Raw genomic sequence first — 22481 nt, forward strand, 5'->3', positions numbered from 1 at the left:
TCAAAAGCGTACATTGCACCACTGAACCTTCCTCATGCTATGCTTACTGGAGGGTTGAAGGGCTGTGAATTAGGCCTAATCCAATGTGTTAAATTGCATGATACATCACACATGTCCTCCAATCAGCCCCCCCCCCCCCAATTGAAACACTTGATTTTTTCCCAGTTCTGGGATAGCTGCTTCCAATGAACAGGCAGGGCTCAAGGACAGGACTGGGTGGTCCAGGCAATGTTTCGTGAACTCCACGGCACTGAGAGAAGCATCAGAGAATCCAAACACAGCCGCGTCTTCAGCCTTGTTGCTACGACACTTCTCATGTGTTGGCCAAGAGGGAAAAACCAATTTATTTATTTATAGGGGTGCCCTGTAAATTGTTGGGAGCACCTAACAGTGCAGATGTTGCTGTGTTCCCAACCCCACCCATCCCACGTGGCCAATGGTCAGTGTGATGGCAGTTGTAGGAAGGCAACTGGCGCCCCCAATCCTGTTTTAAAGGCACATGCCAGTCTCTTTGCAGTGCTTGATCGCAACACTAAACTCAGGCACAGCAGCTTGTAGCTTTCAACTGAATGATATTTGTAGGAGTCATAAGGCAGGACCTTTTTATTTGGGGGGCCTTCCCCCATTCCCATGCCGTCACTTGGAAGGTACTGGATGCAAAAGAAGAGAGGTATCGTTTGTACGTACTTCTGGAGTCGAGATACCAATTCCTGATCATCTGAAAACCCAAAAGCATGAAGTTAAAAGGCAGAACTGCCAAGACATCGTTCAGAAGCCTCAAGTTCCACTTTACAAAGCACACACCAACTTCCTAGTGAGAAACTAAAAGGCACCGGGTGGCTTACATCCATTGCTCCTGTGGCCTCACCTCTGCCTTATTTTCTTTCTACCCTGTCTTCAGTTCCATCTCAATGCCTTTATGCCTGTACTAAGCTCCCAGACGGCTGCATATGGCCTCGATTTGAGAAATCATGATAAGGTATCCATTTGCTAAGAGATGGGAAACGAGAGCCACATGAATCCCCTGTTAGGAGCTACAGCAAGGATCTTCTAAGAACGTATTCATCTTAACCCACTATTATTTCACACATCCAGGGAGAGACAGACCCGGTTTCTAAGCAGAGAAAGAATGAAAATTACCTTTTCCATTGAAATGGCAGAAAACAAATTCAGGCTGGACCAGATATAAATGGAAATATATATACATGCTAAAGTAACGCAAACCGGGCAACATGTCAACAGGCATGGCAGCTAATAACTAAAACTATGTTGAAGACTTTGGCTCGAATTTGGCAGGAGCTGTTGTTCCCTTTCCGTAGAGGTCAGTTCTGGCAAACCTACTGGGGAAGAAAGTCTCTTCCAGGGCCTATGGGCCTCCCAGTTTTTTAAGCCTCGGCAGATGGCTTAGTTTCACCATTCTCCATCTACCTACCTAACACATTCCAAGCACCTGCTACAAACCCCATAGTTGCTCATATCAAAACAAGATCATTTGTCCACTTCTTCCCAGAGTTTGCAGGCACACCTGTGTGAACACGATATAGCCCAATGGTCAAAACTCAGTAAGGGCTAAAAATCCTTCCCAATCCCTTATACCCGATTTGGGAGATCCAACTTTCCCAGCAACCCCCTCCTTCTGCTTCCACAGGGTTCAAAATGGAAGCTGTCGTCTTGTCAACATCAGGGGTGACCACTGCTTCTTGCCCGACTTTTCTTCTTACAATTGCTTAGCTTACAGAGTAAATCTATACAGTGGTGCCCCGCAAGACGAATGCCTCGCAAGACGGAAAACTCGCTAGACGAAAGAGTTTTCCGTTTTGGAGGTGCTTCGCAAAACGAATCTCCTATGGGCTTGCTTCACAAGCCGAAAATGTATTGCGAGTTCCTGCGGGTTTTTCCCTCCCCCCCTTTTTCTAAGCCGCTAAGCCGCTTATCAGCTGATCCGATAAGCTAAAAGCAGCTAATAGCGCTAATCCGCTAATCCGTCAATGGGCTTGCTTCGCAAGACGAAAAAAACCGCTAGACGAAGAGAATCACAGAACGGATTCTTTTCGTCTTGCGAGGCACCACTGTACTAGCTATTTTTGCTCTCTCCCCATATACAGTGGTGCCCCGCAAGACGAATGCCTCGCAAGACAAAAAACTCGCTAGACGAAAGGTTTTTTCATTCGCGATTTGCCTCGCAAGACGAATTCCCCTATGGGCTTGCTTCGCAAGACGAAAACGTCTCGCGAGTTTGTTAAACCGTTTAAACCGTGCTTCGCAAGAAGAAAAATTCGCTAGACGGCAAAAATTGCGGAACGAATTAATTTCGTCTTGCGGGGCACCACTGTAATTCCTCTGGGCTGTGGCTCAATGGCCGGACAAGGTTCGTGCAAAAGGACCCAGGTTCTCCAGCATCTCCAGGTACGGTTGGCAAACACTACTGATACCCTGCATTGCAGGGGGTTGGACTAGATGACCCTTGGGACCCCTTCCAACTCTACAATTCTATGATCCTGGAGAGATGCTTTCAGTCAGTGGTGACTACACTGGGTAAAATAACCCAGTACTGTCTTACTCAGTTTAAGGCAGCTTCATAGGTTCCTTTGCTTTAAATAAGGGTTTCCTTGCTTTTAACAGCAATTACCTGGGGTTGATTGTCGATTAAAATCCAAGTAACATTTCTCCCCACAAACCAAGTTGTCAGCTTATGCTACAAGCTGACAGTTTATGCTAAGGTAAAGGTAAAGGGGCCCCTGACCATTAGGTTCAGTTGTGACCGACTCTGGGGTTGCGGCGCTCATCTCGCTTTATTGGCGGAGGGAGCCGGCGTACAACTTCCGGGTCATGTGGCCAGGATGACTAAGCCACTTCTGGCGAACCAGAGCAGCGCACGGAAACGCCGGAACGGTACCTATTTATCTACTTGCACTTGACGTGCTTTCGAACTGCTAGGTTTGCAGGAGCAGGGACCGAGCAACGGGAGCTCACCCCGTTGCAGGGATTCAAACCGTCAACCTTCTGATTGGCAAGTCCTAGGCTCTGTGGTTTAACCCACAGTGCCACCCACGTCCCAGGGCAAAACAGTATGCACGGGTTAAAACTGGATTTGCCGTGATAAAGGGGTATACCTCCTGGGCTGCCCATCTCTCTGTTTAAAATAGCTCTGAATCCCTTACAGTGTCTTGTGGGTGAAGGAAGGAAGTGGTGATAAACAAGAGCTGGCTGGCTGTGACATGGCAGCAGTCATGCATTTTTCTACGCCCATGTCGTACCTGAGTATGTTACTAAGGAACCAAGCAGCTTTCCGAGAGGTTAATGCAAAAAAGGAACCAAGCAGCTTTGCAAAGTTTTCATGCAGGGTGCAACACACCTGAGTCTGAAGGAAGCTTGTAAAGGAGTCAGGAAAAAGGCAATTTATTAGTGCAGTCAACACAATTGAACAGCAAAACACAAAATGCGATCAGCAACTTGCGTACTGCCAGGAGACATAACAAACTCTATGGTACGTTTCAGAGCACAAGAGTGACAGCAGGACATCGAGGGGAGGTAAACAAGATGTGTTAGGAGAAAACAGTGCAGTCAGTTTCGCTCAAGATACAGTTATTAGGTTGGATTTAGCAGCTTTTTCAATTCCTGAGCAACAGGGACAGAGTTAGAAATTACTTCCAACCAGCATATTCCCCTTTCTAAACATGTCATTTATCACTGACATGTATACGAGCACAACCCATTCCATCCCTAAAACTGATCTGACTTTTGAAGCACATTCCAGGTGTTTTTAAATCATCACTTACAAAATTGAAGTACGAATAAATGAACTGTAAAGTTACTTTTAAGTAGCAGCTCGTACAGTTAACAGTTGTAAAAGCTGAAACACCATAGGAAATGGTAACAGGCTCAGTTTCTGAAGCAAAGTTCTACTTGGGAGCAGAGCATAAGCAGTGTGCCAACAAAGGAGAAAAACTGGAAGGAGGAGGAAAACCGAGGACACGGCAGAGCTGGAGAGCAGCTAATGAACAGGTCTGTGAAAAAGCAAAGGCAACGAACAGAATGATTGCTGCAGACTTAAGTATCTCCAAAGCACAAGCATTTCCCACAGAATGAAACTGGAAACAGCATCTGCTTGGTGAATATTCAAGATCATAAACAAAAGCTAAGCTGCGTTATTCATGCACTTTATTCATAGGAATGATTGAAGTTCCACAAGAGGGATGGAGATTATTTTTGAAGGGGTTTAAGAATCGTGTCTTCCTATACTCTTCTATCCTCTCTTCCACCCCACCCCACCCCACTTTCCACAAAAAGAGCAATGGTTGTAGGCTATCAATTGCTGTGAAAACCACATTCCCAATATACCTGATTCTCCACCATAGGATCACCATGAAGAACCAGGCCACTTACTATAATACAGGAATGAGAAAACACTTCTTAGATTATATATCCCATTGCATCCATTTGCAGTGCAGAAGGAGAAGAAACATTCCTCAAGCAGCCATCATTCCTGTTGATAGTATCCAGTTCTTTCTGTCCCAAACATTTGCAGATGGTAACTGCTTGCAAAGTGGTCCAAACTCTATGATGAAGGCAGCAGCTATGGTCATCTACTGTTGCAAATCCCCTTATGTGAAATATTAACACCAACCATTTCAGGCAGCAATAGCACAAGAAAGGGAATTAAACCTTGGTTCAAAGTTTCTGCTCAGATGAGGATATTCAGGGAGTCTTAACAAAATGAAAGCTGTTCAGAAGGGATGGTACTGTCAGTGTTTTGATACAGAGCAAGGTCCAACTGCTCTTTTATTGATGCTTTTATTCCTTGCCCCACCAACTCCAGCACAAATGCTTAAAAGCAAGGAAGAAATATTCAAAGCAACACACACAAAAAGAAAGTGGCTGTAAAAAACGGTTGCAAATAAATTAAATTTAACAGGTAAACTAAACTTGGACCTGAAGACATTCCTGACCACTGTATTTAAAAAATAAAATAAGGGAAACATATAAAGGCAAAAGTAGTACAAAAAAATACTGGACACAATCATCAAGATGTCAAAAACAAAACAAAACACAGATTTATCAAAACAGCCAACGTACAATGACAAGACAGTTTCATCCAGGTTAATTTCAATTTTTTTCCATTTTCTTTGCAAGGTCACGAAGTTGAGACAACCTTAAATGGCACACACACAATTCAGAGGAGTCTGGTTCTGTTCAAACTGAGCAGAGCATCTGCTTGAAGGCTTGCATCCTATGAGAAAGGACTGAAGTCAGCACAGAACCTGACCTCACCAGCGGCACTTTGAGAGTACGAGGAGGAAGATGACATCTGGGTTCTGCGAGGAGATGTGCATTTAATTCTGCACCAGCAGCAGCAGCAACAGCACATTGCTAAAAATGCTAATTCTGTTGAAAACCAGGCCCTATCTGAAAAGGAAGGGTTGTCTTCTGTGCAACGTAAGGCCACGCATCTCAAGGAAGTTGCAGAAATTGTCCTGTCGGGTTTTTGGCTCCATAACACTTTGTACGCCAAAAACATCACTACTGGTATGTATATTTTATTTGGCATTACTCCCAGTTTGGCATCTGCCTTCTCATGTACCCCATCCTTGTCCATCCACCCCACCCCACCCCAAAAAAGGCTGCAAAGTTGTGCCTTAAAGGTACTGTGTGAAAGTCAGGTGCTATGGGGCCAAGATGGGGAAAGCGTGCGCCCTGCACAGAGATGCTTTGAAGAGAAACCACGTCATCTGGGCCAATGCACTCATGTCAGGAGATTGAAGACTTCTCTAAAGACGTTTACGGCAGAAGCCCACTTACCGGAGCACAGAGGAGTTTCTTGTGCTTTTATGAAGACATTTGGAAACCTGCGCCAACATCAAACTGGAGTGGGATTATCACAAGGGGGTGGAGTGGGGTGGGGGAAATGCAGTACGGCATCTTGCATAAGTTGCTGGGCACCTGCCCAGTATAATTAGGAAGTGGTGTGTTAATCAACAGAGAGAAATAATGCCCTGACACGGCACAGCGGGGCAAGATCAGTCAGCTCGGACACGGTATATTTCTCTCTCAAGCACATTCGTCCATCATCTCTGCTAAGTCTTTAGATTTCCTCCACTCCGTGTGCAAATATCATAACCAGGCCTGGCTCTAGCACCATCTCCTCACCCATGTGCTGATTCTCACAGGCCATCACCACCACGGCCTGCTTGCCCGGAATGCGTTTGGCCACATAGTTTTCATAATAGCGCCGGTTCATCTGGCGGGTTTCTAGCGTGGCCAGGCCCTGGGGCCAGTTCCGTTCGTGGGCGTTTTCAATCAGCTCGTTGATGATGGATGTGGGGCAGCCGCTCTCCACCAATGAGCGCTTGATGACAGCCTGAAGTACGGCGTCTGGTGTAGAAATCATACCGCCCCACCGAGTCACTCGGGCTGGCTGCAAGGAGTTCACCCACCTAGAAGCAATTGAAGAAAAACAAGTCAAGGTAAGAGAAATATCAGGGGAAACAAGAGTGTTACCTACAAGCCTGAAGGTGAGGAATCCTAAATTGTATTGCTGATCTAACCTCTGGCCTTGGACCAAACTACAATAGCAGTCTTGACTCAGAAGCTGCCAGCTTATTTTGAGCACTTCTGCAGATATTAACTGGGGTTGTAACTCACTTTAAAGTGTGTGTGTGTGTGTGTGTGTGTGTGTGTGTAAAAGGTGAAAAATAAATGCAACGAATGCATGGCATCTTGCTTCCAACTTCGAGGAAAAGACAATGGAATGGGAAGAGACTTGCTCAGTGGTTTTCCAACTTTCCATCTTTAGAGAATGCTTTCCTCATTGATCTGTCCTCTAAGAAACCCCTTGCACATTATACATAATTCCGGGGCATGTTCTAGGAGGTTCATTCAGTTTAGTTGGAACCTTGGCCAGACCTGATGGGTCTCCAGTTGCCTCAGGTAAACCATGTGATCCTCAAAAACACACCCAGCTACTCCTGACCCCCCACTTCTCTATGGTTGTGGATCACACAGGAAGATCAGTAATGGGCGAATGGTATTATAGGCAGCACTTCTTCTGTTCTTGAACTTTTCGGAAGCTTCCAAGGGGCGCTAGGGTTTTCCAAAGGCCACGAGAACCACAGGTTATTAGTTTAGTCTCAAGGCTTAAGACAGGGGAATTCAATTTTCAGCTCTGCCACCAAATCCATTATTTCATTTCCAATCTACCCTGAAGTGAGAAATGTGAGGCTTCAAGATTTGATCCCTATAATGCACTCTGCTACTGGAGATTGCAGCTACTATAAACTGTTAGCAGCTTATCGTCTCCCATGGTTAAGACTGAAAGCAGCACATAATATCTGTGGTCCAGGGCCTGCACTGTCAGTTGGTATGGATTTCAGGGAATCAACACTTTGGAAGACAAGAGTTATACTGAATAAGACTCCATATTTAGGAAATGTGTTTAAATCCTTTTCTCCCTTCTACATTATATCATACATAATGAGATATTTTACTATAGCCCATTGTTTGTTAGCCGCCGGGGATGCGGGTGGCGCTGTGGGTAAAACCTCAGCGCCTAGGACTTGCCGATCGTATGGTCGGCGGTTCGAATCCCCGCGGCGGGGTGAGCTCCTGTCGTTCGGTCCCAGCTCCTGCCCACACAGCAGTTCGAAAGCACTCTTAAGTGCAAGTAGATAATTAGGTACTGCTTTATAGCAGGAAGGTAAACTGTGTTTCTGTGTGCTGTGCTGGTGCAGGCTTGCCAGAGCAGCTTCGTCACGCTGGCCACGTGACCCGGAAGTGTCTCCAGACAGCGCTGGCCCCCAGCCTCTTAAGCGAGATGGGTGCGCAACCCCAGAGTCGGTCACGACTGGCCCGTACGGGCAGGGGTACCTTTACCTTTATTGTTTGTTCTCCTTTTTAATTGCAAACAACCCTGCTCTAAACACTCCTTTTGCTTCATCATGTTAAGTTGGAATTGACCGATGGTGTACATATAACACAATGTTAAAAAGCAGACACACAACAGTGGATTTTTCTTTCCCTAAAAAATTGCCAGAGAGAACCTATTGTAACATTTTCTAGAGACAGTGTAAGGGTTTAAGACTAGAATGGAACTGATTTCATTTTTAATTTTGATTGTTTTCATCTGTGTTATGAACACGGTATCTGACCTAAGCCTTCAAAATAAAAATGCAAAATAGTAAACATTTATTTTCTACCTATTGCTCCTGTATGCGCATCAGCCAGGCAGCATGGATTCAAGCTCCTGTAACACTCCAGGAATCCAATGTTTCGAAACACCTTGGGTGATATGTGAGTGATATGTGAGTGGAACTCCACCCCTTCCTCTCTTGCCCCTGCAGTCACCCCCACAAACAGCTGCGTTGCCATAATAGGAAGCATCTCCTTGCCTACTCTGTATATTATTGTATCCCTAAAGGTAAAGGTAAAGGGACCCCTGACCATTAGGTCCAGTTGTGACCGACTCGGGGGTTGCGGCACTCATCTTGTTTTACTGGCCGGAGGGAGCCGGTGTACAGCTTCCGGGTCATGTGGCCAACATGACTAAGCCGCTTCTGGCAAACCAGAGCAGCGCACGGAAACGCCGTTTACCTTCCCGCTGGAGCGGTACCTATTTATCTACTTGCACTTTCTGATGTGCTTTCGAACTGCTAGGTTGGCAGGAGCAGGGACTGAGCAACGGGAGCTCACCCCATTGCGGGGATTCGAACCGCGACCTTCTGATCGACAAGTCCTAGGCTCTGTGGTTTAACCCACAGCGCCACCTGCATCCCTTATCGTATCCCTAGAAATGTGCAAATTTGCAATGCGAACACACACGCGCACACAGAGAGAGAGGGAGAGGGAGAGGGAGAGAGAGAGGGAGAGAGAGAGAGAGAGAGGTTACAAGACAGTGAGGTCTTCTCCATTCCCTTTTTCAATCACTTTCCAACATTATCTTAGCTATGCTGGCCTTGCCCATGTCAAAAAAATACCCTCACCATTCCACCCTCTTTTAAAACTCAGTTCCAGCACTTACTCTAGGATTTCATTATATTCAATAGTCTCCTCCAAATTCTGCAGGTTGGGATTGACACTACGTATCGCTCGCATATATGCTTTCAACAACTGAATGTCACGTTTCTGAAAGAAACAGAGTAAACGAGAAGATGAAAGCTGCAGTTTTTCAAATAAGATTTTGAGAAAGACGCAGTTTTTAAAAAAATGTCCCCGACTTTTAAGCAGCCACTAGATCTCTCCATTACGAGATGGTAATGGGATGCTAGGTATGGACCTAGTGAAGAGTCAGGGAACATAAAATGCATAGCGTGGTTGAAGCTAAGTGAATGTGGACCTATTTCCCATTTCTCCAGGATAGGGAGAACATGGGAACCCTACATTAGGATGACCTGAACTTTCTAAAGGAAAAGTGGGATATAATAAACATCTCCTGTAGGCATTCCGTGATTCCTGAAAATAAGACCTTTTTCCCCGGCAGGACTCTCATGCCTTCAAAAGTTTCATGACAGGCGTAAAACCACAACCAATGACCATCAAGGATCAGACCAAAGGTGCAACTAGCTTCTCACAAGTCAGCCAGATGTTTTTGGGAAGCCCACACAGCAGGACTTGGAGGCAAAAGTACTCCCCTGTAGCTTGCTACATGCAACTTGCATTCAAAGGCAAACTTTAGCCATTTGTATGAGCCAACAGTTTTTGAAGGCGTCCTAAGCCTGCCACAACTAGGTGGCAAACCCAGCACTGCATGGACTTTGTTCTTACCTTCTCCTTGACCCCTCCTGTCTTCAGCTCTGTGTCACATCAAGCTTCCAATTTTCTTCCTGCCAACTCATCAGTCCTACTTCCTTTAGCCTCTCTAGCTCTGAGGCGGAATCATTCCCCTTTTCTCCTCCAATTTCCCACCTTGCCAATATACAACTAGTTGGCAGCCCAGGCTCAGGGCTCCCTGGCCCAAATAGGCTTATCTTCTGGGACCACTTCTCATCTTGCCACAGTGGCCCTGCCCCTTGAGTCACTGAGATTTGAGTTTCCAGTTAAAAGGATGCTTCAGAGGAGGAGGCTGCATGTTAGCATTCTATATGGCTGCATTTTCTTAGCACACAAATAGTGTTACGAGGGAGGAGGCATGCCATGCCCCCTCCCTCTCAAGTGTCAAATTTATTGCTCATTCACATCCCTTTTTTACCTCTGGGGTTGGCAACTGAGGAGGCCAGAAAGCATCATTCAAGGAGTCAAATTTGACTCAGGAGTTGCCGCTTGGCTCACTGATATTCTAAAAGGGGTCTCATTAGCTCAATCAACAGGATCCAGAGGTTCCAGTACTAGAACAAAAAAATGCATTCACATAGAACAGTGGTACCCTGGTTCTCAAACACCTTGGTACTCAAAACAACTTGGAACCCAAACACTGCAAACCCAGAAGTAAGTGTTCCGGTTTGCGAACTTTTTTCGGAAGCTGAACATGCTCCCTTTTGAGTGCCACGCTTCTGAGTGTTATGCTGAGGCCTGTCTGTTTTTGCTATTTATTTTGCGTTTTTGTGACTTTTTTGTTTTGTTTTTGTGACTGTGTGGAACCCAGTTCAGCTACTGATTGACTGTGTGACTGCAGTACATTGTTTATTGCTTTCATTTTATGGATCAGTTTGATAGTAAAATTCATGTTAAATTGCTGTTTTAGGGGTTGTTTTTAAAAGTATGGAACGGATTAATCCATTTTGCATTACTTTCTATGGGAAATCATGCCTTGGTTTTGGAACGCTTTGGTTTTGGAACCGACTTCCGGAACGGATTACGTTTGAGAACCAAGGTACCACTGTACACTATATAAATACTATTCAATGATAATGTCCTGCAGTACTAGACTGCTACACAAGGAACTTTCAGTACCTGCAAGGTTATAACCTCTGTATTTTAAGAAGAACCAACTGTCACATAGTGAATGCCCCTTTTGGATATTTTACAGCCACACAGAACTTGAGAAGAATCCAGAGTCTAAAAAATATTTGAAATCCATCTGCGCAAGAGTCTTTTGAAATCTTCTCTTCCTCCTTAACATCAGGACTCAGCTATAACACTTACACAATACTTCAACTCAATATTCCCTATCTTCTAACAACACTTCTAACAACCTTTTTCATCCTCTGACAAATTCTGAACTAACAAGAGAGGTAATTTAGTCCTTTAGCCATTTCTCATGGCAACACAAACTCTTATCAGTTATTTGAGCTTGCCTGGGGAAAGAGGAATTGTTTATCTACTTAAAGGAGCCACAAAGACTGCTGCAAAAGAAGCTGTTACCTGCTCCGCTAGCTGGTGCTTATGTTCTGCTGAAGTCTTTTCCAACTCAGCTATCCTTGTCTGTTGCTGCTGCACCACTGACCGCAAGTGCTTGATGCAGTTATGATTCGGTAACTCATCTTTGGGCATTTCCAAGCTGCATGGAGAAGGAACAGCAGGAATTGAGAAAGGTGATTAAGCAATGGGTGTCTTCTAATAGAAACTCATGGTTAGCTGACCTGCAAACAATGCGGAAGCAAAAATCTATACTTGAAAGCAAACTGGGACTGAAGTCAGTAGTCTCAAGTTACCAGCTGCCAGTACTGTGAAACTCAACTGTGCCTCACGCATCATAAAAGCTGTCTCATATTAAGCTTGACCAGGTGGACCACACAACCAATGTCTCTCTCCTGCTGATTTTTCCAGTTCACGCTGGCATGGGAATGAAGCTCTACTGGCTATAGTAAAAGGTAAAGGGACCCCTGACCATTAGGTCCAGTCGTGACCAACTCTGGGGGTTGCGACGCTCATCTTGCTTTACTGGCCGAGGGAGCCGGCGTACAGCTTCCGGGTCATATGACCAGCATGACTAAGCCGCTTCTGGCAAACCAGAGCAGTGCACAGAAACGGCGTTTACCTTCCCGCCGGAGCGGTACCTATTTATCTACTTGCACTTTGACGTGCTTTCAAACTGCTAGGTTGGCAGGAGCAGGGACCGAGCAACGGGAGCTCACCCTGTTGCGGGGATTCGAACCACCAACCTTCTGATCGGCAAGTCCTAGGCTCTGTGGTTTAACCCACAGCACCACCCACGTCCCGTCCCTATTGGCTATATAAAACCCTTAGACCAGGGGTGCCCAAACTTTTTCCAAAGAGGGCCAGATTTGATAAAGTGAACATGCATGAGGGCCGACCAAAGCTGTTGCTTTTTTATGATTTTACCCCAAAGTTCTTGAGCTTTTTTTAAGGATTGAAGTTGTTGGGGTTTTACCCCAGGAGATAAACTGCCACCGGGGCCAGATTAAACCAACTGGCGGGCCAGATTAGGCCCCCGAAAGCACTGAACTACAGTGGTGCCCCGCAAGACGAATGCCTCGCAAGACGAAAAACTCGCTAGACGAAAGGGTTTTTCGGTTTTGCGTTGCTTCGCTAGACGAATTTCCCTATGGGCTTGCTTCGCAAGACGAAAACGCCTTGCGCTTTTTTCTTAAAGCCGCTTGAAGAGGCGCAGTTGCGACGGACCGTGCTTCGCAAGACGAAAAACATCGCAAGACGCGGAACGAATTATTTTCGTCTTGCGAGGCACCACTGTATGACATTAAAATGCATCGGGCCAGACCTAGCTGAATACTTACCCGCATCCCTGCTCACAAGTCACAGGCCGCTTTGGATTGTGTTCACAGTCGTTGAGGTGAGACATCAGGTTGTCAAGTCGCACTACAGCGGTACAACCAAAAACAGCGTTGTCACATGTGATCTGCAGCTTAGATAGCATATTACGCATGATCCGAGGAACAGGCCGCAAGTGAGCCACGGTCACCACACTTCGGTCCACGGGGCAAGTCTGTTGTTGGGAGAACCACTGGGTGATGCAGGCATTGCAGAAGGCGTGCTCGCAATGAGGAGCCTGTGCAAAGAACAGAGCAAGGTATGCCAAGGCAGGTTACATCAGGTTCATGCTACTGGTTTGTGGCCTGTGTTCATGTGTGCTCTCTATCGGTGTTTTTCACAAAGAAGAGAGAAAGAGTTAGAAGAAGAACAGAACTTCGAACAATAATTTAAGCCAATCTAAGCTACTAACAGCAGATGAAGATAGCTCACTTTGGCTATAACTTACCAGACACTGAAGCAGCAGGACAACTGCTATCAACCAAAGGATATGAAAATCATCTACTGCCTTTGAGGCAGATCTCTCTCTCTCTCTCTCTCTCTCTCTCTCTCTCTCTCTCTCTCATATCAAGCCTATTGCAAATCATACTTTGCCATTTCAGTGCTGGTGTGGTACAAGTAGAGATCAATGGAAGGAGATGTACATTCACCACTGTGCAAGGTGTTCAACTCAAGAATGAATTGTTAAAATAAATCTTGATGATTTGAAAAATTCACTCCACAGGGTAAAGTAGCACAGTACCTCTCCCTTTAACCAGCTGTTTTCATTGCACTGCCTGTGGGCGTAACATAGACAATCCTCCAAATAAGGCACAGTTGTAGTTATAACTCTTCTTCCGGAGAAGATTTATTCATGCACAAATGTACTTCACCAGCTCAGCTACTCATCTCACAGCTATGCCTCCCAGGCATTGCCAACTGACAGAAGGCAGAAGTTTAATTTCCTATAAACTAATTCACAATTGCTTGGTTCTCACCGTGCTTTCTGTCTTATGATAATGGCGAGGAATTCAGCGTAGTGCTAAGGAGAATGTTCCATCTGGCAAGTCGAAATGCTTGTGCTGGTGGAGCAATTTCCCCTCTTCTCACCTCCTCCAGCCTATCTGCTGTTCTTGGGTTTCCCCCAACCCCCCACCCCGAGCCAGCTTGGGGGGTCAGGGGGTAGAGAAAGGGGGGAAGCCCTGTTGTGCTGGCAGAAGTCCTTGAGTTGGCTTCTGCTAGCAAGATTCATTAGCTGAATCGGGCCAATTTTCTTAGTTTCTTCCTGTGTGCTCTCAGGTTTTTCCTAGACATCTGCTACACTAAGCTCTCCTACACTCAGCATGTGCCATATGCTTCCAAATAAGCCAGTGATGTAGCTGAGAATGGTCAGCCTGTTGAGCACCATAAGCCAACAGAAGGTTTAAAATACACTGTTGCTGAAATCACAAAATGGTCATTCATCAAGTGTTTGCATTGCTGCATTTGGAACACAAGACCAACACTTGTGGAAGTGATACAACTGGCTTGGGAGACCCATAAACATCACTCATGAATTAGTCTGCTAAGAAGTAAAGTTATTGCCTTATGACGGCTGTAAAACAGTGTATTCAAATCCTGGCAAACAAAACAGATTTCTGTACTTTTACTAATAGTCTACAATTATTTTTTAACAGGGACTTTTTGTACATTTTTATTTATTTTCAAGAAGGATGTCTAGGTACAGAATAATAAGTGTGTCCTCAGCAGAACAGATGTTTGTCATTTTTTAGGCAGTAATAGTTATTGCAAAGGTTAATGAATGCAATACATCAAGTAACAATAGAACAAATAATTACCCCCCCCACCCAACGAAATAAAATTCTTTGTGAGCAATGCACACAAAGCGCATCCTCCAGAAAACCCTTCAGCAAATCTCTATTGCAGATGGGAGACACAGAAGATTAACAGGGACATTTTAACCTTAGCAAGCAATTATAGAGGCTAACAATGCTGCATTTGGTCACTGACTCATCCCCATATAAACAGAAATACAGGCAAAGGCCTCCAGCCTACACCCTGACCCCATATGAAGAGAGGTGGCGGGGGCGGCTGGGTAACTGGTAATGCACAACACATATTCAATCTAAAAGGGAGTTAGGAAAGTTCAGAAGCTCTCGGTCTATTTCCTCTCCCATTCTCCCAAGCTTAATGACTTCCTGTTCGGAGAAAATCAAGATGTGCAGCTGAATAGCACATGTTGCTCTCCATTGTATGAACCGTATCACAATGGATTCGATGCAATGTGCATTCTGAGGCAGTTTTTAGAGTGTCGCTTCAAATTTAAACGCAAAACAGTCTGTCTCTTGCACAAGAGGGAAACAATTTGAGTTTATTAACATGCCTAACTAGCTTGCTAAGAATAATGTTTCTAGTGCGATCAGAAATACTGTTTAACACTAAGATATTTTGCACACATACCATAACAAAACACTTGAATATTTTAGGTAGACTGATCTCTCATGGCTACTGCGAATCAGCTAGTTCTGGTAGGTTGTATCCAACAAAATCATTGTATTCGCAACAGAACTTCCCTTCCTTCTCCTTCCTCCCACCAGACTACTCCGAAATCTGTTCTGGAACCCCCAGAACAGATTCGGGAGGCTTTGCTGTGCTTGTGGAAGTCATTCCATGAAAGCAATTATTTTGTTGAATACAAGCTTCTGTCTCCTCTGACAGGTTAGAACAGCATTTTAACTTGACTGATGCACTTTACAGGGTCACTAATTAGCAAGAAAAAATGCCTTCTCTGTTCAGTGCACAAGATGTGACTGGCGAGATCCATCTCGCCCCCTGATTGCTCGTTTTCCATTGCTTTCTGAAGACTGTTTTAGCAGGCTCTGGGCAGACTGTGTGATTTCTTTTTGCTTCATCCGGAAAATAGTTTCTCGCTTTTTGACTTTCTACCACCCCCACGTTTTGCTTTTTTTTAAAAAAAAAGTTTAAGCAATGTTTTGGTTTTTTCAATAAAAAATGATATTTGCTTTTAATGTTTGTTTATATTAGGCTCCTTGGGGACTTCATTTTGAAGTGAAAGGGGGGATAAAAATCTGAATAAAGCAAAAGCAAAGGGCCCTTCAGGATTAGGGTCCCATACCTGCATATGGAGCAAGCACCAAAGCCAGCGATGTAACATGCAGCAAGGTCATATTTTTGGTTAATGCTTCTTCGTGCAAATGTTACATAAGGAGACCTACTAAGATAAGAATAGTTTCTGCCAGTTCCCTGTGCAAAAATAAACTCATGCTCCAGCAGTTCCAGCCTCTCAAGAAACAGAAGCTTTTGTTCCGAATGTGGAATGACAACTCCCAGTATGCCTAGTTATACAAGTATCTGACGGTTCATCGTCATCTAGTTACCAGCTACTTGCAAGACAGAGAGCTGAATTCAAACTAAATGTTTTTTCCTTTTAATGATATTCCAAAGCACTTTTGCGGCCACCCAGTCGGCTTGCATATAAAAGAAGCAAATTAGAAACAAATTAGAGAACTGGGCCAAAACAAACAAGATGAACTTTAACAGGGAGAAATGTAAAGCATTGCACTTGGGCAAAAAGAATGAGAGGCACAAATACAAGATGGGGGACACCTGGCTTGAGAGCAGTACATGTGAAAAGGATCTAGGAGTCTTGGTTGACCACAAACTTGACATGAGCCAACAGTGTGACGCGGCAGCTAAAAAAGCCAATGCAATTCTGGGCTGCATCAATAGGAGTATAGCATCTAGATCAAGGGAAGTAATAGTGCCACTGTATTCTGCTCTAGTCAGACCTCACCTGGAGTACTGTGTCCAGTTCTGGGCACCACAGTTCAAGAAGGACACTGACAAACTGGAACGTGTCCAGAGGAGGGCAACCAAAATGGTCAAAGGCCTGGAAACGATGCCTTAGGAGGAACGGCTAAGGGAGCTGGGCATGTTTAGCCTGGAGAAGAGGAGGTTAAGGGGTGATATGATAGCCATGTTCAAATATATAAAAGGATATCATATAGAGGAGGGAGAAAGGTTGTTTTCTGCTGCTCCAGAGAAGCGGACACGGAGCAATGGATCCAAACTACAAGAAAGAAGATTCCACCTAAACCTTAGGAAGAACTTCCTGACAGTAAGAGCTGTTGGACAGTGGAATTTGCTGCCAAGGAGTGTGGTGGAGTCTCCTCCTTTGGAGGTCTTTAAGCAGAGGCTTGGCAACCATATGTCAGGAGTGCTCTGATGGTGTTTCCTGCTTGGCAGGGGGTTGGACTCGATGGCCCTTGTGGTTTATTCCAACTCTATGATTCTATGATTCTAAATCAATCTAAAATTCAGCAGCTAGCTGTTTAGCTTAATTCATCTTTTCAAGAATACCTTGCCAGCAAAGAAATCAATCCTTTACCTATCCAGTTCACTAGCTACAGACAGAAGTGATTTGTTTACTACTGATAAGAGAACAAGACAGGCTTACAGCTGATTGACATATTACCATATTACTATAGGGAAAGCAAAATAGATGCATGTGGTCACATGTGACAATCATATGTGGGGTTGGCTTGAACATATGCCAGGTCCTGCTTGTATGTTTCTGAAAGGCACCTGGTTGGTCACCGAGAGAAACAGAGGAGCCTTTGGCAAAAATTCAGCAGGACTCTCCTTATGTGTATAAATTGTTAACTACTTAACATTCACAGTCCTAGGTCTGTCATTTTGGAAAATCCAGAAGAAATTGCAACAGATAGTAGAGAAATCATGTGCTCCGATAGCCTATATTTTAATACCATGAAGTGCATAGCCTATTGTGAAGTCTACTGCCTTTTATATGGATAAACTACCTACCCAATTAGTATTCAGTGATTAACATGGGCTGTTAAATTTGAGCCTGAACTCCAGACAAAGCTCACGATGTTTAACAGATTCCAGTGGAATTTGCATAGATATAGTGTGCATTTTTAAACTTTTTTCTTTGGCTTAATAAATCAGACTATATTATAGCTTTAAAAATTAAAACAAATAGTACTATCACATGTATTCTCCCTCAGTCATGCAGCTGAACAAAGATCTAATACAGCTTTGACATAGAAAACCTTCAGCTTTTCAATAAACCACAAAATCTTTACGCTGACCTACCTGCACTGGCTCCTCCAAGACCCCGCTGCAGATGGGACATATAAGATCTTCATCAACATCCCCTTGAAAACGAGCTACATCATACCCCATTTCTCATCACCGATGCCAAAACCCTAGAAAAAGCAGGAGAGGGGAAACGAAGAACAGTTGAGCACAGAAGATTTGGAGTCTTGCCACAAGAGACGACAGCATATTCAGATTGCTGCTTCTGTGGAGTCAGTTAAAAGTCATTCTTTTGGCTAGGCTGCCTGCCTGCCAGCTAACCTGATAAGGCTGCATTCTAAGTCAGGGATTGACAGAAAAGCTTCAAATCCCTGAAGAGCAGGGTGTGGTGCAGCAAAGAGACAACTCAACTCAGCCCAATCTGTGTGCACAGATTTGGGTGGTTTGACCCACCCACTAACACCAAATTAGACACTTCCCTCTACAGTGCAGAATTACTCATCTCTTCACTTGCATTTTTTAATTCCACACCTTGCTTTTTTTGGTTTTTTTTCTGTGGAACAACTTGCCTATATGAGCGATGGCAAGGTGTGTCTAAGTTTCACACCAAATTATAGAGCAGGTATGGCAGGAGGGGGGAAAGAAGAAAAGTTCCATAGCTAAGACAGCTGATGGGGGGGCTCAGTGTAATTAATTCACAGCCTTCTCTAGGAGCTGTAAATGAGCTTGCAAACCTTGCGGGGGGGGGGGGGAGAGAAGCAAAACTGCACAGGCTACTTCCAATAGAGAGTTGAGCGTGGCGTCCTCTGAGGGCAGGTAATTTGGGTGCATCCCTTTATCAAGCAAGATTGGATCAATCACTCCTGATGTAGTTAGGCACACAGCATAATTACCTGGCCCGAGGAGGCTAACTGAATGATGGCACACCCGAGTCTCCCAAGAGACTGAATTATTTATTTCTTGAAACACATGCTTTGGGAGTGACTGACAGCTCCTCCAAGAACCGGATCAGAGCATGAACTCTCATGGCTAATTATATAGCGTTCTCCAGCCATGTTCACCTTCCATCTTGTAACCTCCCAATTCTGCGCTCAACACCATCCCACCCTGTCCACCTGCAAACAGAGGGAGATTGTCCACCAAGTTTCATACGCCACCAAATTAGGAACACAGAAAGCTGCCAAGTCAGACAATCGGTCTATCCAGTTCAGTATCGGCTACACTGACCTCCAGCAGCTCTTCAGCGTTTCAGAAAGTTTATTTTACCCGATTTTGGTGGGATAGAACCTCTGACCTCAGTGCTACCTCTGAGCTACAGTCCTCCATCAGTAATCCATAATGCTGAAACAGAGGACTGTCAAGAGAATAAGTTGGAAATTGGGGGGAATGGGACAGAACAGATCCTGTCACACCATCTCCTGTAAGTCTAGTTACATACCTTCCATATTTTTAAAACAACTCTCCCTACTGCTTTGTTCCCCCACAAGCACTGAGCTGAACTGTGAGCTATTATTGCAGTCCTACAAACTGCCCTGTCCGATTCATTTAAACACTCTTGGTTAGGCTATGCACCTTGATAGACAAGTGACAAATTTCCAGAGTAAGGGCCAGCCTCTGTCAATATCTTTATCTTCCCCAAGGGAAGCATATAGCCATTGGCCGAGAAAGGATTAATGGTTACACCTTTCCGCAATGCTACTTTCAAGTGACTTGCACGGCTCCTGGAATACTTCAAGAGCAGACGGCTCATTTCTGCTCACTCAGGGACCGGCTTCTAGGGGAAAAGTTGCTGTAGAGGTGACATTGCACTCTTCATTATAAGTTGGCAGCTTGTTGGCTATATCTTTAGCTGCTTGAATTATGACATCAAAGGAGTAACAGAGACTTTCTTCATTTGCAAAATGTAGTCCTATTGGCCAATATGACCTTAGTTTTAAGATTTTAAACAAATCTGGCATATTTTATTGTCAGGAAGCATTCAAACATGGGAACATAAGTAGCACAAAAAACCATATTCAATAACTGATAAAACCCAATATGATTAATACACCATTGCAAGTCCGAAGCAAACAAAGAAAATATTATCTCCTCAAATATCCCGACTAGTCTTTTATGTACAACAGTATGTTCCGTTTGGCAGGAAATATAGATTTATGAATACAGCACAATATTACAAAAGCAAGAGATATTGCGAATGAAAGAATCATTACATTAGAGCCGACTGACAAAATAAATGAACTCCAAAAGGCCCAAAGGTACCAGTATGTTAAACTTAATGAGTTTTATAAGTAGAAACATATTTCTAGCTGCCCAATGGCATAAGTGCTCGAGCACTGATAGTAAAATAATTATGAAAGTATGGTACAGTTCAGGGATGAATTTAACTAAACTGCTCAGAATGAGAGAAGGGAGTCCAAAGCAAGAACAATTTGAAAATGTTTTGTCTCCTTTTTATGACATATATAGAGAAGAATTACAGGATACAATCTTTTAATGCTTTTTCATAACTGTGATAAAATGTAACATATGCTGAAATAATATATACATGGTTTGCAGTGCTGACAAATATATTGTTAATAAATAATGAAATGTTCCATAAGATTAACAGGTAGGGGTGTGTGTGGGTGTGTGTGACTGGGAGTGGCCGCCAGGACCATATAACACCGGTCCTGAGAGATCTGCATTGGCTCCCAGTACATTTCCAAGCACAATTCAAAGTGTTGGTGCTGACTTTTAAAGCCCTAAACGGCCTCGGTCCTGTATACCTGAAGGAGCGTCTCCACCCCCATCGTTCAGCTTGGACATTGAGGTCCAGCTCCAAGGGCCTTCTGGCAGTTCCCTCATTGCGAGAAGTGAGATTACAGGGAACCAGACAGAGGGCCTTCTCGGTAGTGGCGCCCGCCCTGTGGAACGACCTCCCATCAGATGTCAAGGAAATAAGCAGCTATCCTATTTTAAAAAGACATCTGAAGGCAGCCGTATTTAAGGAAGTTTTTAATATTTAATGCTGTATTGTTTTTAACACTCGATTGGGAGCCACCCAGAGTGGCTGCAGAAACTCGGCCAGATGGGCGGGGTATAAATAATAAATTATTATTATTATTATTATTATTAGTAGTAGTAGTAGTAGTAGTAGTAGTATGTATGGTTTGTATGCTTTTGTATAGATTCTTTTAGAAAATTATTACAAAAAGCTATATTCAAGCATGGACACAGAACGGCATCAAAATAATGCATTTTTACAAATAAGAACACAATTAAACCCCATTTTGCAGTTGGGGAAACCCAAGACAGGGAGAAGTGACTCACCCAAAACCAGAAAGCAGATGACATGAGGAGTCCACATTATCAATTTAGCAGCATGATCACCAGTTTAATTTGCCTCTTGTAGTAAGTTATGCACTGCTGATAATCAGAAATAAAGGGTTCAGTCTGTACATTCAGTGATATCGCTTATACTAGATGCTCAGATTAAAAAGGAACATTTCTAATGAGATGGCTTTGACAACATGGCTTGCTGCTGATTGACCTTGTTCAATATTTAGGCCACTTCTCACTACTTATCTCTGAATAGCATAGATACACAAAGATGAGATTTGAAAGGTCACCCTGAGCGGACAAGAGGGGAAGAGGCACACACAAAACGGCAGGAATATACAGCTCATGGCCAAACAGTCTATCCTGGCTGGAACAATTTGTCTGGAAAGCCGATGACAGCTGCCCAAATTATAGGGTGTTCGTAAGTTTTTTAAGATGCATCCAAATGAATCATGTCTGAAAGTCATAGCGCACTTAGGGATTTTTCAGTATACTCAAGTTTGAATCACAAATGAGACCTGTTCAATAGTTTGGCTGAATTTTATAACCCATAAATACCTTTAAAGATTTCCACACAACCTAAAATCTTGATGATTCAAATGGCAACAGAAGATGCAACGAAAAATATTATTGCTTGAGAACTGAACATGATAACCACAAACCCACATTCTAGTTCATATTCTGTTTACCAAGACTGTTAATCCAATCATTAAAAAGTATCTTAACACAAATAGTATTTTATCTAGACTTCAAACAGACTTGAATCTCAGAAGTCGTAGTTTGTTATCACTGCAATAGCCACTACTACATTGCTTAGAGATCTCTGTCTAAGAAAATAACCTAGTAAATAAATTCCCACCACCATTTGAACCTATTTTCAGTGTTATGACATTCCGAAAGTGTATCAAGAAATAAATCTGTCTACTTCTCTGAGAGGAGAAACACAATTTAGTCCTACAGAGGAAATCTAAATTTGCCTAAGTTCTGATACATTTTGAAACTAAGAACCAAGTAGTATTACCGCATAACAGGTACAAGCATCCTTCCCTGCTCTTGTAAGCTATGGTTTTGGTTTTTTTGCTTTTAATGAGGTTTCCTAGTTCCGTAATAAAAAGACTGTTGCCCAGGGAAAGGCTTATGAATACACACATCCTACAGTGGTCTACAAGGGACGCGGGTGGTGCTGTGGGTTAAACCACAGAGCCTAGGACTTGCCGATCAGAAGGTCGGCAGTTCGAATCCCCGCAACGGGGTAAGCGCCCGTTGCTCGGTCCCTGCTCCTGCCAACCTAGCAGTTTGAAAGTACGTCAAAGTGCAAGTAGATAAATAGGTACCGCTCCGGCGGGAAGGTAAACGGCGTTTCCGTGTGCTGCTCTGGTTTGCCAGAAGCGGCTTAGTCATGCTGGCCACATGATCCGGAAGCTGTCTGCGGACAAACGCCGGCT

The 22481-nt window shown here is 44.0% G+C and overlaps 1 protein-coding gene and 1 long non-coding RNA gene across 5 annotated transcripts in view; one reads left to right on the forward strand and one right to left on the reverse strand.

The window, feature by feature from the left end:
- Window positions 1-3383: 3383 nt before the first annotated feature.
- Window positions 3384-22481, reverse strand: part of RNF41 (ring finger protein 41) — a 34247-nt gene continuing 15149 nt past the window's right edge. The window contains exons 3-8 of one of the 3 annotated variants that reach the window (XM_083490442.1): window positions 21028-21123; window positions 17776-17888; window positions 12627-12898; window positions 11293-11428; window positions 9014-9117; window positions 3384-6434 (exon numbers count right to left, since the gene is read on the reverse strand). In XM_083490442.1, the coding sequence (XP_083346568.1) occupies window positions 6083-6434; window positions 9014-9117; window positions 11293-11428; window positions 12627-12898; window positions 17776-17865 (954 nt within the window). In that variant the 5' untranslated portion in view covers window positions 17866-17888; window positions 21028-21123 and the 3' untranslated portion in view covers window positions 3384-6082. Of the gene's footprint in view, window positions 6435-9013; window positions 9118-11292; window positions 11429-12626; window positions 12899-17775; window positions 17889-19401; window positions 19601-21027; window positions 21124-22481 lie in introns of those variants that run through there. The other 2 variants (XM_083490444.1, XM_083490443.1) reach the window with 2 other exon arrangements.
- On the forward strand, window positions 11437-15606 carry LOC310700770. 2 transcript variants are annotated; one of them, XR_014522808.1, is made up of 2 exons: window positions 11437-11741; window positions 13009-15606. It is a non-coding gene; the product is annotated as an uncharacterized lncRNA (long non-coding RNA). The 2 variants fall into 2 exon arrangements; XR_014522809.1 differs by lacking the exon at window positions 11437-11741 and adding an exon at window positions 12806-12919.

This window comes from Podarcis liolepis (assembly GCF_965112155.1).
Source record: "Podarcis liolepis genome assembly, chromosome: 2".
Lineage (NCBI taxonomy): Eukaryota > Metazoa > Chordata > Lepidosauria > Squamata > Lacertidae > Podarcis > Podarcis liolepis.